This window comes from Pan paniscus, chromosome 15 (assembly GCF_029289425.2).
Source record: "Pan paniscus chromosome 15, NHGRI_mPanPan1-v2.0_pri, whole genome shotgun sequence".
Lineage (NCBI taxonomy): Eukaryota > Metazoa > Chordata > Mammalia > Primates > Hominidae > Pan > Pan paniscus.
The window spans coordinates 100423940-100435032 of NC_073264.2; the positions used below are offsets into that span (position 1 = coordinate 100423940).

The window sequence follows — 11093 nt, forward strand, 5'->3', positions numbered from 1 at the left end:
CTCACGGCTGTTTTCTCTCAGGTGTGAATTACAAATGAATAAAATCAGCCTGGCATAACACCTTTGGTGAACACGTTTTTATTCTCCCATTGAATCAGAGCAGCTGACTTATATCACACTTCTAATGATATGGGGTTCCCTTCTGTGCAGAAGGGAGAGGAACTTCACCCCCCCCCCACCAACTAACCAAAAAAAAAAAAAAAAGAGGGCTATGTCTTATGAAATTTATCGGAGGCCCAATTTTGAAAGACATGTGGACCACTGGAGATATACTCTACCCTGGGGAGTTAAGATAATTGTGAGCACCGCTGCCTTCACAACACACAGCTACAGCAAAACCTAATTTAAAAGGTAACCATGGAATTAACACAGTTAGCCTAACTTTTGCATTGAATCTTGCTTGGGTCTCTAGTTGTTTTACAAAATCGTGAATTCATATGGAAAATTACTAATCTTCCTAGGACACCTGTTGGTGGGTTATTGAGAAAATCACCTTGACTGGGGTTACGCAGTTTACCGTGGACATCTTATTTTCCTTGGTCTCTTCAGAAAGCATCAAGCTCCTTCTTGGATTTAAGTACTCTTCCCTTCACCCTGGCCCTGTCTGGCACAGCGGGCTCTGGCCCTTTCCTCTGCGTGGTCAGCCGATCCCCCTTAACCTCCCCTCGGCACGATTGCCACTGTGTTGTTTTGTGTTTGTTTTTTTATTAATAGCTGTGTCTGTCCTCTGCTTTTAAAAGCCATATCCATCTGGGTCAAACATTTTGAAGCAAACCAGAAGCCCAGGTTTCCATCACCAGCTGTCTCTCACTCTTTTTTACCTCACTCCTCTTGTCCCTGGCCCTGTCTGTAAATTTAACTAGCTCATTATGGAGCCCTTCTCAGACGCTCCCTCCCCCCTCTCCCCTCCCCCCCCGCCACCCACCCACAAAGACCATGCGTGCTATTTGTGTGCCCTCTTGTTTCCCAGGCCATCAGTTATTTGCAGTTGCATCATCCCTGAAGGACCTGAGGTTGCTGCCCCACAGGCCCAGGAGCTGCCACCCAACTGATAAAGATGCACCATGTTTTAAGGGATATCTTTTGCATTTAAAATCTAAAATGTGAATCCCAAGTAGAGGATGCGACAGCACCCGCTTTGCCAGCCAGGGCTCCAAAGCACCCTGAGTCCACGGCTCCTGCATCATTTGTGGAGAGGCACTTCCAGAGGCCAGAGAGGCTAAAGTGCACCCCATTCCTGCCTTTCCCCTGCTTGCTCTCCCACCTCCCTCCCGGGTGACACAGGACAGACGAAAAGCCAGCTGCTTTTGGATAATAAATAGCCTTGTCTGAAAACTGGTTGGACCACTCTCCTAGCTTAAACCTGTACACATAGCCTGGGCTCCGTGTGCCCCTCAAAGGCAGGCTGGCTTTCCTTTGCCCTCTGGTCTCCTTCCCCTTTTTCTCTCCACCTCTCTTCTCCTTTGCCTCTCTCTTTTTCCCTCCCTGCCACTGCTCCAGTGTCAGCTGGCTTTCCCCAGCGCGGCTCTGAGCAGGGCTGAGCGAGACAGGGAACAAATGAAGGATGGGAAAGTGCTGCACCAGGCACCCCTCACCCCCATGCCCAGCTGCCACCAGTCCTCTGGCCAGGGCTCTCGCCTGATGTCCCAGGAATGCCAGGAGAAGGAGAGCCAAAGCAAAGCGAACCTACCTGCTTCTTCCCCTTACACACAACTGCAACCACTCCTGGCTCGCCGCTGCTGCCAGCTTGGCAGTGCACCCCCATCCACTCCCCCTTCCCCGACCCCCCCAATTCCCCCTCCTCAAAAACAACCCTTGCAATTATACAGAGGCTACGTGGGGCAAATTGCCTCCTGGAGAAATTAAGCCTCTGCAAGTATAGACGTTTTAACAACCACCCCATCTAAAGGGGGAAGGGTGTAGAATAAGCGATTGCTGTGGCTTGGTAAAGGATCGAAATGTCAACTGGCAAAAAAGACCTTGATCAAACCAAGCTCAAATCTAGCTGCAAAACATTTTGTTTTAAACGCAGCCGGCGAGTCTTCTTTGGTGTTACAATGGCGAAAAATAAAAGAGAAGTCCTCTTCCCTTCCTCCAAAGAGGCATCCCTCTCCCAAGGCGAATCCCACTTTAATTTCTATTCCCCCCCCAAAAAAAAATCATAATAAATCCACAAATTCTTACTAATGTATCTGCTGTAACAAAGGAGAGATGGCAACAGCAATTGCTCCGAGCAGATGGCTCCTATGCTGGGTTTTCAGGGGAGGGGAGAACCCCTTTATATATTTATTTATTTATTTAAATTTTTTAAAATATAACATAAATATTCGGCTCTCGGCCGCCCGGCAGCCAGTCCTCTGCGGTGGCTGGGCGCGCAGCCCTCTCTAGCTCCGCGCGGGCAGCCCGGCCCCAGCCCGGCGAGGTGCGCGGCGGATTGCAAGCATATAACCTGCCCGCGGTCTCGATGGCACCCAGAGGATGTTTTATTTCTATTGCAGTAAAAAAAAAAAAAGGAACGGCGACCCAGGCACCGCGAGAGAAAGAACGGCGGGGAAATGTTCGCGCGCAGCGAAGAAGCCGCCCCGCGGGCTGCGGCGGGCGGGGAGCGCCGCAAAGCCACCTTCCCGGTGCAAGTGTGCGGGGACCCGGGGCGGGCTCCCTTGCAAACACCGTACCTGGCCCGCTCGCGCTCGCTTTTCCCCTCTGCTAAATAAACCCAACAGGGACGGTGGAAGCTGCTGCTTGTCTTGCCCCGCTGCCTGACTTTGCCCGCCCAGCCACATGCTTGAAATCTACACGATTTCAGCCGGTGGATTTCCACTGCGACCTGCCTTGTTTATTTAGATAGGAAAGATGAAAGATACTGAGATAGAAAGATGGATACGAGATTGATGGGTCTCCTTTTTTTCTTTTTTATTTTTTCTTTTACTATTTTACAAGCGCACCACTCTCTTCCCACTCCTGACAACCTTTTTTTTTTTCCTCGTGGCGGGGATTTTTCACCAACCCCAATCCCCCCACCTTTTTTGAAGTGGGGGAAAGAAGACAAGATCATCCCAGGAGACAGACGGAGGTGGGGAAGTGGGGGGTGGGGAGGGGGGCTTGAGCCCGGCAAACAGCCGCGCAGCTGGATTATTTTGCAAATAGCAGGAGGAGGGGAGAGAAAGGCGGCTGCGGAATCCTAGGACTGGCGCGGCCGGCACCCTGCTGGGCCGGTCGCAGGGACCGGGGACCCGGAGCCGGCGGCCGCCCCTGGCCCTACGGCTCCCCCAGCCGGAACGCACCCCGCTCTCCTCCGCCCGCGCCGTCAGCGCGGACCCACGCGCTCGCCAACTTTTCCCCACTTCCCGGCTCCCCCTCCCCCTCCGCTCCCCCAGCCCCCTCCCCCTCCTCTCCAAACCCCGCCACCAGCGCCGCCGCCGCCACACACGCGGCTCGGAGGGGCGAGCGTCCAGCCGGGCTCGGCGCGCACACACACACACTCCTCCAGCCTGCATGCCCCCTCCCCGGCCCGGAGCCGGCTCCGCAGGCCCCCGAGCCCGAGGCGCGTCCGGCTGCTCGGCGCCCCAACTCCCCGGGCTGCAAAGAAACTTTCCTATGGCCCCCGCCCCCCGCCATGCTCCAGGCCGACGCCGTAGACTCTGCCAGCCAGCGGGCGGCCCCGGCGCCTGGCCCGGCTCGGCTGTTCCGGGCTCGGTGTCCCCAGCCCCAGACGCCCGGAGCCCCATCTCCGGCCCCTCGCGCGCACTCCGCAGACACTTACGGGTGATGAGCTCCCTCTGGGACAAGTGCTGCGGGTTGCCCTGTTTGCGGCGGGACATTGCCCCGGCATCTATTCTGGCATCGCCCGGAGAGCTGCACTGATGGGGGGAGCCGGGGGAGGGGGTCCGAGCCGCCGCCGCTGCCGCCGCGCCGCTGCCGCCGCCGCCGCCGCCGCACCTCCTCCTCTGCCCGGGTTGGTGTTTTTTTTCCCCTTCCTCTCTTGCCCTCTCTTCCTCCTCTTCTTCTTCTTTATTTTGCTCTTTCTTCTATGTTGTTTTTTGTTTTGTTTGCAAAAAGAAAAAAAAAGGAAGAAAAGCAAGAAAAACCTCTCGATCTAAAATAAGAAAAAGAGGCAAAAAAAAAAAAAAAACTGCTGTTGCTTTCCGCGGACTGGCTGGTTTCTTTAAAAATATATTCTTTCGAAGGAAAAAAAATCTCTTACACTTCTTCAAACTGCTTGGCCTCTTGCACTTGCAAATGTCTTCTTGAACTTAAACTGGATTTTGCACCGGCTCCTGACACTTTCTTTCAGGGTCTGGTAGGTGGAAAGCGCACTTCTACCAGGAGGGGGAAAAAATGCAAACAAATAAAAAAATAAAAGAAGAAAAAGCAAAGGAAAAAAAAAGCAAAGAAAACTTGGGGACTTGTCTCGTACCCCCTCACCCCGCCCCCTCAAAAAACCCAAAGCAATGTAAAACTGCCCCGGTTCGGTTGTTTCTGGGTTTTCTGCGGGCTGCCTGTTTTTGTTTTTGTTTTTGTTTTTTCTCGGAGACTGACCCTTCCGAGGCTCTGGGGGGACACCAGGAGAGGCTCCTTCCCAGTTCACCTGGCAGGCTGGCGCCGGCCGGAGGGGCTGCCGAGTCCCCGCGAGCGCTCCCCAGCGCTCCCCTGGCGCCGCGGGCCCGGGGGGAGCGGGGCGGAGGGGCGGCTCGCCCAGTGCGCCTGGGTCGGTGCGGGCGCAGACTGGGAGCTATAGATTGCAACGTGAAGATGGCGGAGTCCGGGTTCTCTGGGAGCTCTCGGTCTCTCTATGGCTGGGGCTGCCTCTGTACAATGGGATAAAATTCAAGTTCAAGTGCGGACGTGACGTTTAATCTGCACTAGAGACAAAAAGACCCAGAGAGTCGGAGCACTGGGGGCGACTAGCGGTGGCTTTTTAACATTGTACCCTGTAAGAGAACAAGAAAGCACACACAGAGACACACTCGCGCGCGCGCGCACACTCACACACACACACACAGTCGCCAGTTGCGCACACCCGCAGCCCAAGCCGGACACACGTGCAAACCGCGTTTTTGTGCGCTCATCTCCCCCGAGCCCCGGCTGCGCAACAGCGGGAGGGGGTTGGGGGGGGCCACTGGGCAGCTTATTTTAAAATAAAAGAAAAATCGTCCTTATATCTCCTCCCTCCTGGGAGCAGGACCCCCTGAGAAGGGGGGCGGGGTGCTGTGTGAGTGAACTAAATTGAATCAATGCAAGTCTCCACCCACCCAAAAGCTCTTTCGGACTTGGACTTTGGGGGTGGGGGCGTGGACTGTGGAAAAGGGTTGGGGTCGACATGGGAGTTGGGGGGACAGTAGGAATCGCTTCGTTTCCCTGGAAAAGTCGCTTGGCAGTTTTTACTTTTGTTTTATGGTCGCGGGAGGCGAGGGGAGGGGAGTAGATGTTGGAGTTCAACTTCCAAAAAGTGTCTCCATATAAATCCTGGTATTACAGACTCTGGGAGGGTGAGGATGACAAAATAAACGACACTAAGACAACAGAATCAAGAGCACGTGAGGGGGTGAGACGTGTTTGAGACCTTGTTTGAGTCCCACTTGGAAAAGGATTTTCACTCAAATCTTTGTCCCCTCCCCTCACCTTACCCCGATTAACTCCTGGGGTCAAACACGACCCCACCTCCTAAACTGGGTCTATGGCAAGCGAGAGGGTAAAGGGACCGGGGCGCTCCACGTGGGAGAGGGACTTGGACTTGCCAGCCCAGGAGTAGGTGTGGCCAAATCTCCGCAGATACTCGGGTGGGTGACTCCAGGAGGCGCCCCTGACAATCACAGCAACCTGGAAGTCACACCCCGCCCCCCGCGCTCCTCGGCCCAGGGTAAGACTTGGAAATGCCTGTCAGACTGGGAAGGACGCAGCTGCCTTGTCAGCCGTTTGATCTCCAACCGGCGAGGACAAGAGGAGTGGTGGGGCCTCTCCGTGGCCCGGGGACAAGGCCAGACCACGGCCCCCGTGGACACCCCTCATTTCCCAGGCTGTGGCCAACTTTGTCAATTTGATGACCTGGCCTCCAGGGCTGGGCGCGCCACGCGGCTGGCCTCCTCTCCCTTCTCAGGGTTTCTCTGGAGGCGGCCAGGGCGGGTCGGGGCCTGGCTCCGGCTAGGCTTCGCGGGCGAGTCCAGCTGCACCCACCCCACTCCGCCCCCAGGCCTGGCTCCGGCGGCTTCACCCGGGCGCATGGCGAGGCCGTGACGCCTCAGGGAGCGCCGCCTCCCTCGGGGCCTTTTCCTCGGGGGTCACACGGGGGTTTTTGTTTTCGTCCCGAAGGTCTTGGGTGGGGCGATGGCACCAACAATTTAACAGCGCCCAGCGTCCGTGAGCGAGAACAGAAAGAGATCCCTTCCAGTCCCATACCCTAAAAAATAATAACAATAAAATGTGCCCTGGCTTGCAGTTCTGTAAACTGTGGGCTCCACGGTGGGCGGACGCGAGGCCGAGCGGATGGAGACCGGGGGCGGGGCGCGGACTTGCACCTCCTCGCCCTGGCCGGGCAGGCTGCACCCGGCTGCCCACCCCCAACACCCCACCTCCACGTGGTCCAAAGTCTAGTAGGGCCTCCCTCTTCTGCCATCCCTCTCACCGGGAAAATCTTTCCAGGAAAGTGGCTTAAAAAAAATATGCCCACACGCACCTTTAATAAACTTCTTTAAGACATTCATAAACTGGCCATCCCTACTCGCCCGGACTCTAAATTTGAAAGATCAACTCGCGCTCTCTTTCTGAGAACTAGCGATGTGAAGCCCAGAGAGGGTGAGCACTTTGCCCTAGGACACACAGCGCGTCAGGGACAGGTCTGGACCCAAAACACCGCGGCGTGCCTGCAGCCCAGCGCCGCCGGCGGTCCGGGACTCGAAATCCCGACCCACGACCCTCACCTTCCTGGGGTTGATTACAAGGAAGGCAGACCCCGCCAGTGGCAAGGCGGGACGGGGAGGACCCCTCAGGAAAAGGGAGCCCCTCCGCGAGCGGCGCAAGGGCTCTCGGAGTCCCAGCTGCAGCCGCCACCCCGCGTGCGGTAAGGGGCCGTGCCTGGGGAGGGGGGACCCCTCCCCACTCCCAGCAGGAAGTAGCTGGCGTGGGCCGGCGCGTGCCCCACGGACCCGAGGAGCACTTCCTCATTGGCCCCGCGCTGCCCCGACGGCGGGAAGAGGGACGCGCGGGCGGGCGGGTGCAGGGCCGGACACGCCGCCGCCCGCCGGCGCGCTCCACCTCGCGGCAGCCGGGGAGAGGCTGCCCTGCCCCTGCCCAGCCTTGAGCCGGCCCCTTCGCCCTCCTCCTCCCCCTTTTCCTCCGCATCTTCCTCCCCCTCCTCCTCCTTCTCCCCCTCCTTCGCCTCCTCCTCCTCCTCCTCTTCTCCCGAGAGGCGGCCGGGCGCAGGCAGGGAGCGATCCCAGCTGCCACTCCAGTCTCCTCTTTTTCCCTCTGCCCGTCTGGCACGGGCCTCATCAGCGCGCAAAGCTGTTAATGTCTGGTCTCACAGCTCCCCCTTTAGTCTTGCTGCGCTCCATGTCTCGCGTTCCAAGCCGGATCAATAGCCGCCTCTCGGCCGACCTTGACCTCTCCCTCGACCCTGCCTGGCTTCCGCAGCTGGCCCCGTACTAATGTTTCCCCACTCTCTAGATGCCCAGACAGCAGGCGGGGCGGGAGGCGGGTGGTCGACCTCGGCCCACAGCCATGTACCCACCCCTGCCTCAGCACCCCAGGCAGGCGAGAGGGGGCTTCAGGACTCTCCTGAGAAGGTCACTGCACCGCCCCACCGCACCCCACCCCACCTCTTCTTCACCAAACCTTTGTTTAAAATACAAGTCACTCCTGCCCCCTCCCCACCCCCAAAAAAGAGGGTGCAGGTGGCTCACATATGAAAATGTAAAAGGAAAAAGTGTGGGTCCAAATGTGGTCCTGAACTAATATCTTAAAACCAGGTTCATTTCTCTAGCACCTGCTGCAGACCTACTGTGTGCTGGGCCCAAAGCTGGGGCTTTGTGCATGCTGGAATCACATGGAAATACATGCCACCTTTTCTGCACTATCTTTACACACACACAGAGCAGATGTCAAAAAGCTTTTTGAACTCACAAATATTTCCCTGCTATTCTTTTTCTAGCTTCACAGTGCATTCCAGCAGATAATCCTCCATATTCTCAGTCACTTTAAATTTCTTTATAGAGGAATAGTTCAGAAATCAGAAATCATTTCATCAAATCAGAGTGCATTTTTATTAACCTTATGTGGGGCTTTAATTCCCTGTGTGTGCTGCGTGTAACACACCATGCAGTGGGGGCAGATTAAACAGACACGTGACCCCCAAGCCAGGCTTTTTGTTTAAAATTCTTTGAACGATTCTCAATACTTAACTCAGCTGAGGTTGGACTCTATTCGAGATCCTACAATGTTATCTTTGCCTTCTGAGCTGTTATATTTTATCTCTTATGTCTTTACAAAAATTTGGAAAGAATCAAGATAAGACGTGTCAGTAGAAATGGGAAGTCCTAATGTTTCTGCAGAAAGAAAACTGATATTTCATTTGTTTTTGTTGTTTTCTTTTTAACACAGATCCACCCTCTGAAACGCAGTCAACTTTGTAGCAATTCAACAGCACATCTTACCAAATTACTTTGGGCTTCATTTTTGGTGCTTTAAAACAAAGAAGAAGAAGAAGAAATCCATGCAAAGAGAAGGCAAATCGTTTCATATTCACAGGTATAGGGCAGACTCAGAAGCAACCCCTGTCTGTTCATTTCTACTCCTCCGGATCTATAAGTGTTATTGACTGAGAAGATGAACATGAATACGATGTTCCGATCTGATCAGTGGATGGACTTATTCTAACTTTTGAGGAAACCACAGTGGAGGCACCAAGCAAATCATATTTATGTACATATTAATAAGGCTCCCAAGGTGGTCCTTATCTCTTTCCTTACAGTTCTAGAATCTTTAGCAGCTATCAAATCCAGAGGCATAAAAAGACAAAAGAGGCCTTTTGGGCTTCCTGCCGTATCTTCTAGAATTATTTTATGTCATTTCTGAAAATTACAGCAAATTTCTGGGAGCCATAAGCACTCAATTAAAGCTTTGCTGGATTTAGAGGAGTTTTTTACGTTGTCACCTGATAGCAGAGTCAGGACCACAAAACTTGCCTTTCAACAGTTGTTTGGTTGATTCTTTTGGTGTACTGAATTTAACAACATTGCTTTTGTTAAAACATGACATCATTGGCACCTTATTTTTTTCTGCAAGTAATACCTGGCCTTGATACAGTAGTACATTTCTGACCGTTGCTTAACTGTATAAGGCATAGGTAAGCTGTAGGAAAACTGAGGCATCATTGCCTGCTGCCTTTGTATCTGCAGCCTGCAAGGGGTTAAATCAAATTCACTGTTCCTGATTCATGTATTATTTTCCTTAAAAAATACTTACCCAGCTCCCCGTATATGAAAAGGACTCACACCCACATTGAATGTTCCTAGCTCTGTCCCTGTCATCAGAAATGATATTGAATGGCTCAGTACTAGGGGATCTGGAACTATTTCTACAGCTTTCTCACCTCATTTGGAATTTTCTTGTCTTGCTAATTTTAATTCTTTAGTTGAGTCATCAATTCAAATTTGGTAGGGACTGGCATCACCCAGTTGGTCGACTTGGGAGAAATATCGTTCATGAAGATGATCAGACTGCACCAAATTCCACCCCCACCCCTCACATATACAGAGATCCGAGCAGCTGTGGTGTGAGTGCACGTGTGTGTTTGTGTGCGTGTGTGTGTGTGTGTGTGTTATGCAAAAGGGTCTCTCTGCTGCTTTCTCTTTTGTCACTGAGTCTCCAAATTGTGTAACTGAAACTGCAAGGAAGACCGTTTTCCTGAAGATGCTGAGAGCTCTGTTTTGAAGACACACACATATCCGTGAGTTTGAATTCAGTGGTCTAGTGACCATCCATCTGCCCTTTGTAGAGAACAGACAAGGAAAATAAAGAGAGTTAAAGTGGTTCAAATGAGGGACTCAGAAAGGAATTTTCAGTTCTGACTCTGGCTGTCAGCTGCTGTCGTTGAGACCGAGCAACAATGAGGTGTCTGGTGATAGGAAATGGGGAGGACTAGGGATGGAGGCAGTAATGATCACCTTCCTAACAAGGGTTTTATGAGGCTGTAAGGATTAATTAGTTTGTATCCTTAAGCAGTTTGAGAAAGATGAAGTTTCAGTAAATGCTAAGCTGGAGTTGTAGACATCTGACTCAGTAGAGAGGTCTCCCCCACCCCCAATCCCAGGCTTTGAAAACTCCTATCTGTGCTGTGATGCACTACAAAGGAAGTGAGGGGGAAGCAAGCACTCACTTATGGAAGAACAGAGAAGGAGAGAGAGACATGAGTCAGGCTAGCATCCCTCCAACAGGCTCGGCTAATGAGGATGCTGCAATGGGGGCGCTTACCAAAAAATAAAAATAAAAACCAGCCAACACCTTGTTTCAGATATGCCTTCCAGAGCTAGGAAAGAGAGCTCTGGGAGAGCTCATCTGTTGTTTTGTAGTTTTAGAAACAGCCACGGATGCTTTCGAGTGAATTCAACAAAGGTAGTTTGTATCCTGGAAAACACTTAAGTGGTTTCTCTCTATCTAATAGAGAAGGGTTAAGGTTGCAAGCTGACAAACGAGGCTCTACACCACAAAGTTTTAACTGCAGGCACATTATTGAAGATGAAATCATATTTCTATAGTATGTGGAAGTTATGAAAGTTGTTCCATTATGTACATATTAAAACATTGCCTCTGCTTGAAGATGCACTTTCAGCTTAATTTACAAGGCAGACAATTTGCTACAACAAAAGATAATTAATGCTGCCCAGGGAAAACTGAGACACTGGATTGCTGTGCATTCTGGTATTAGTTTAATCTGGATCCTTTTATAAAAATGATTTCACTGTGATTTCAAGCCTTTGGAATCACTGAAACAAGAATAGCTTCTATAATATGGATGTGGCAATAACATTTCCCATTTGAACTTGTGACAAAGCCCCTCTGCCTGCCTCTCTCTCTCTCTCTTTCTCCCCCCCTTCTAC

The 11093-nt window shown here is 52.5% G+C and overlaps 1 protein-coding gene across 4 annotated transcripts in view; it reads right to left on the minus strand.

Moving 5' to 3' along the window:
* Positions 1–5069, minus strand: part of BCL11B (BCL11 transcription factor B) — a 103212-nt gene extending 98143 nt beyond the window's left edge. For 2 of the 4 annotated variants that reach the window (XM_034938101.3, XM_034938099.3), the window contains exon 1: positions 3764–5069. In XM_034938101.3, coding sequence (XP_034793992.1) covers positions 3764–3821 — 58 coding nt within the window. In that variant the 5' untranslated portion in view covers positions 3822–5069. The remainder of the gene's footprint in view (positions 1–3763) is intronic. The other 2 variants (XM_034938103.3, XM_034938102.3) reach the window with 1 other exon arrangement.
* Between the last annotated feature and the right edge of the window lie 6024 nt (positions 5070–11093).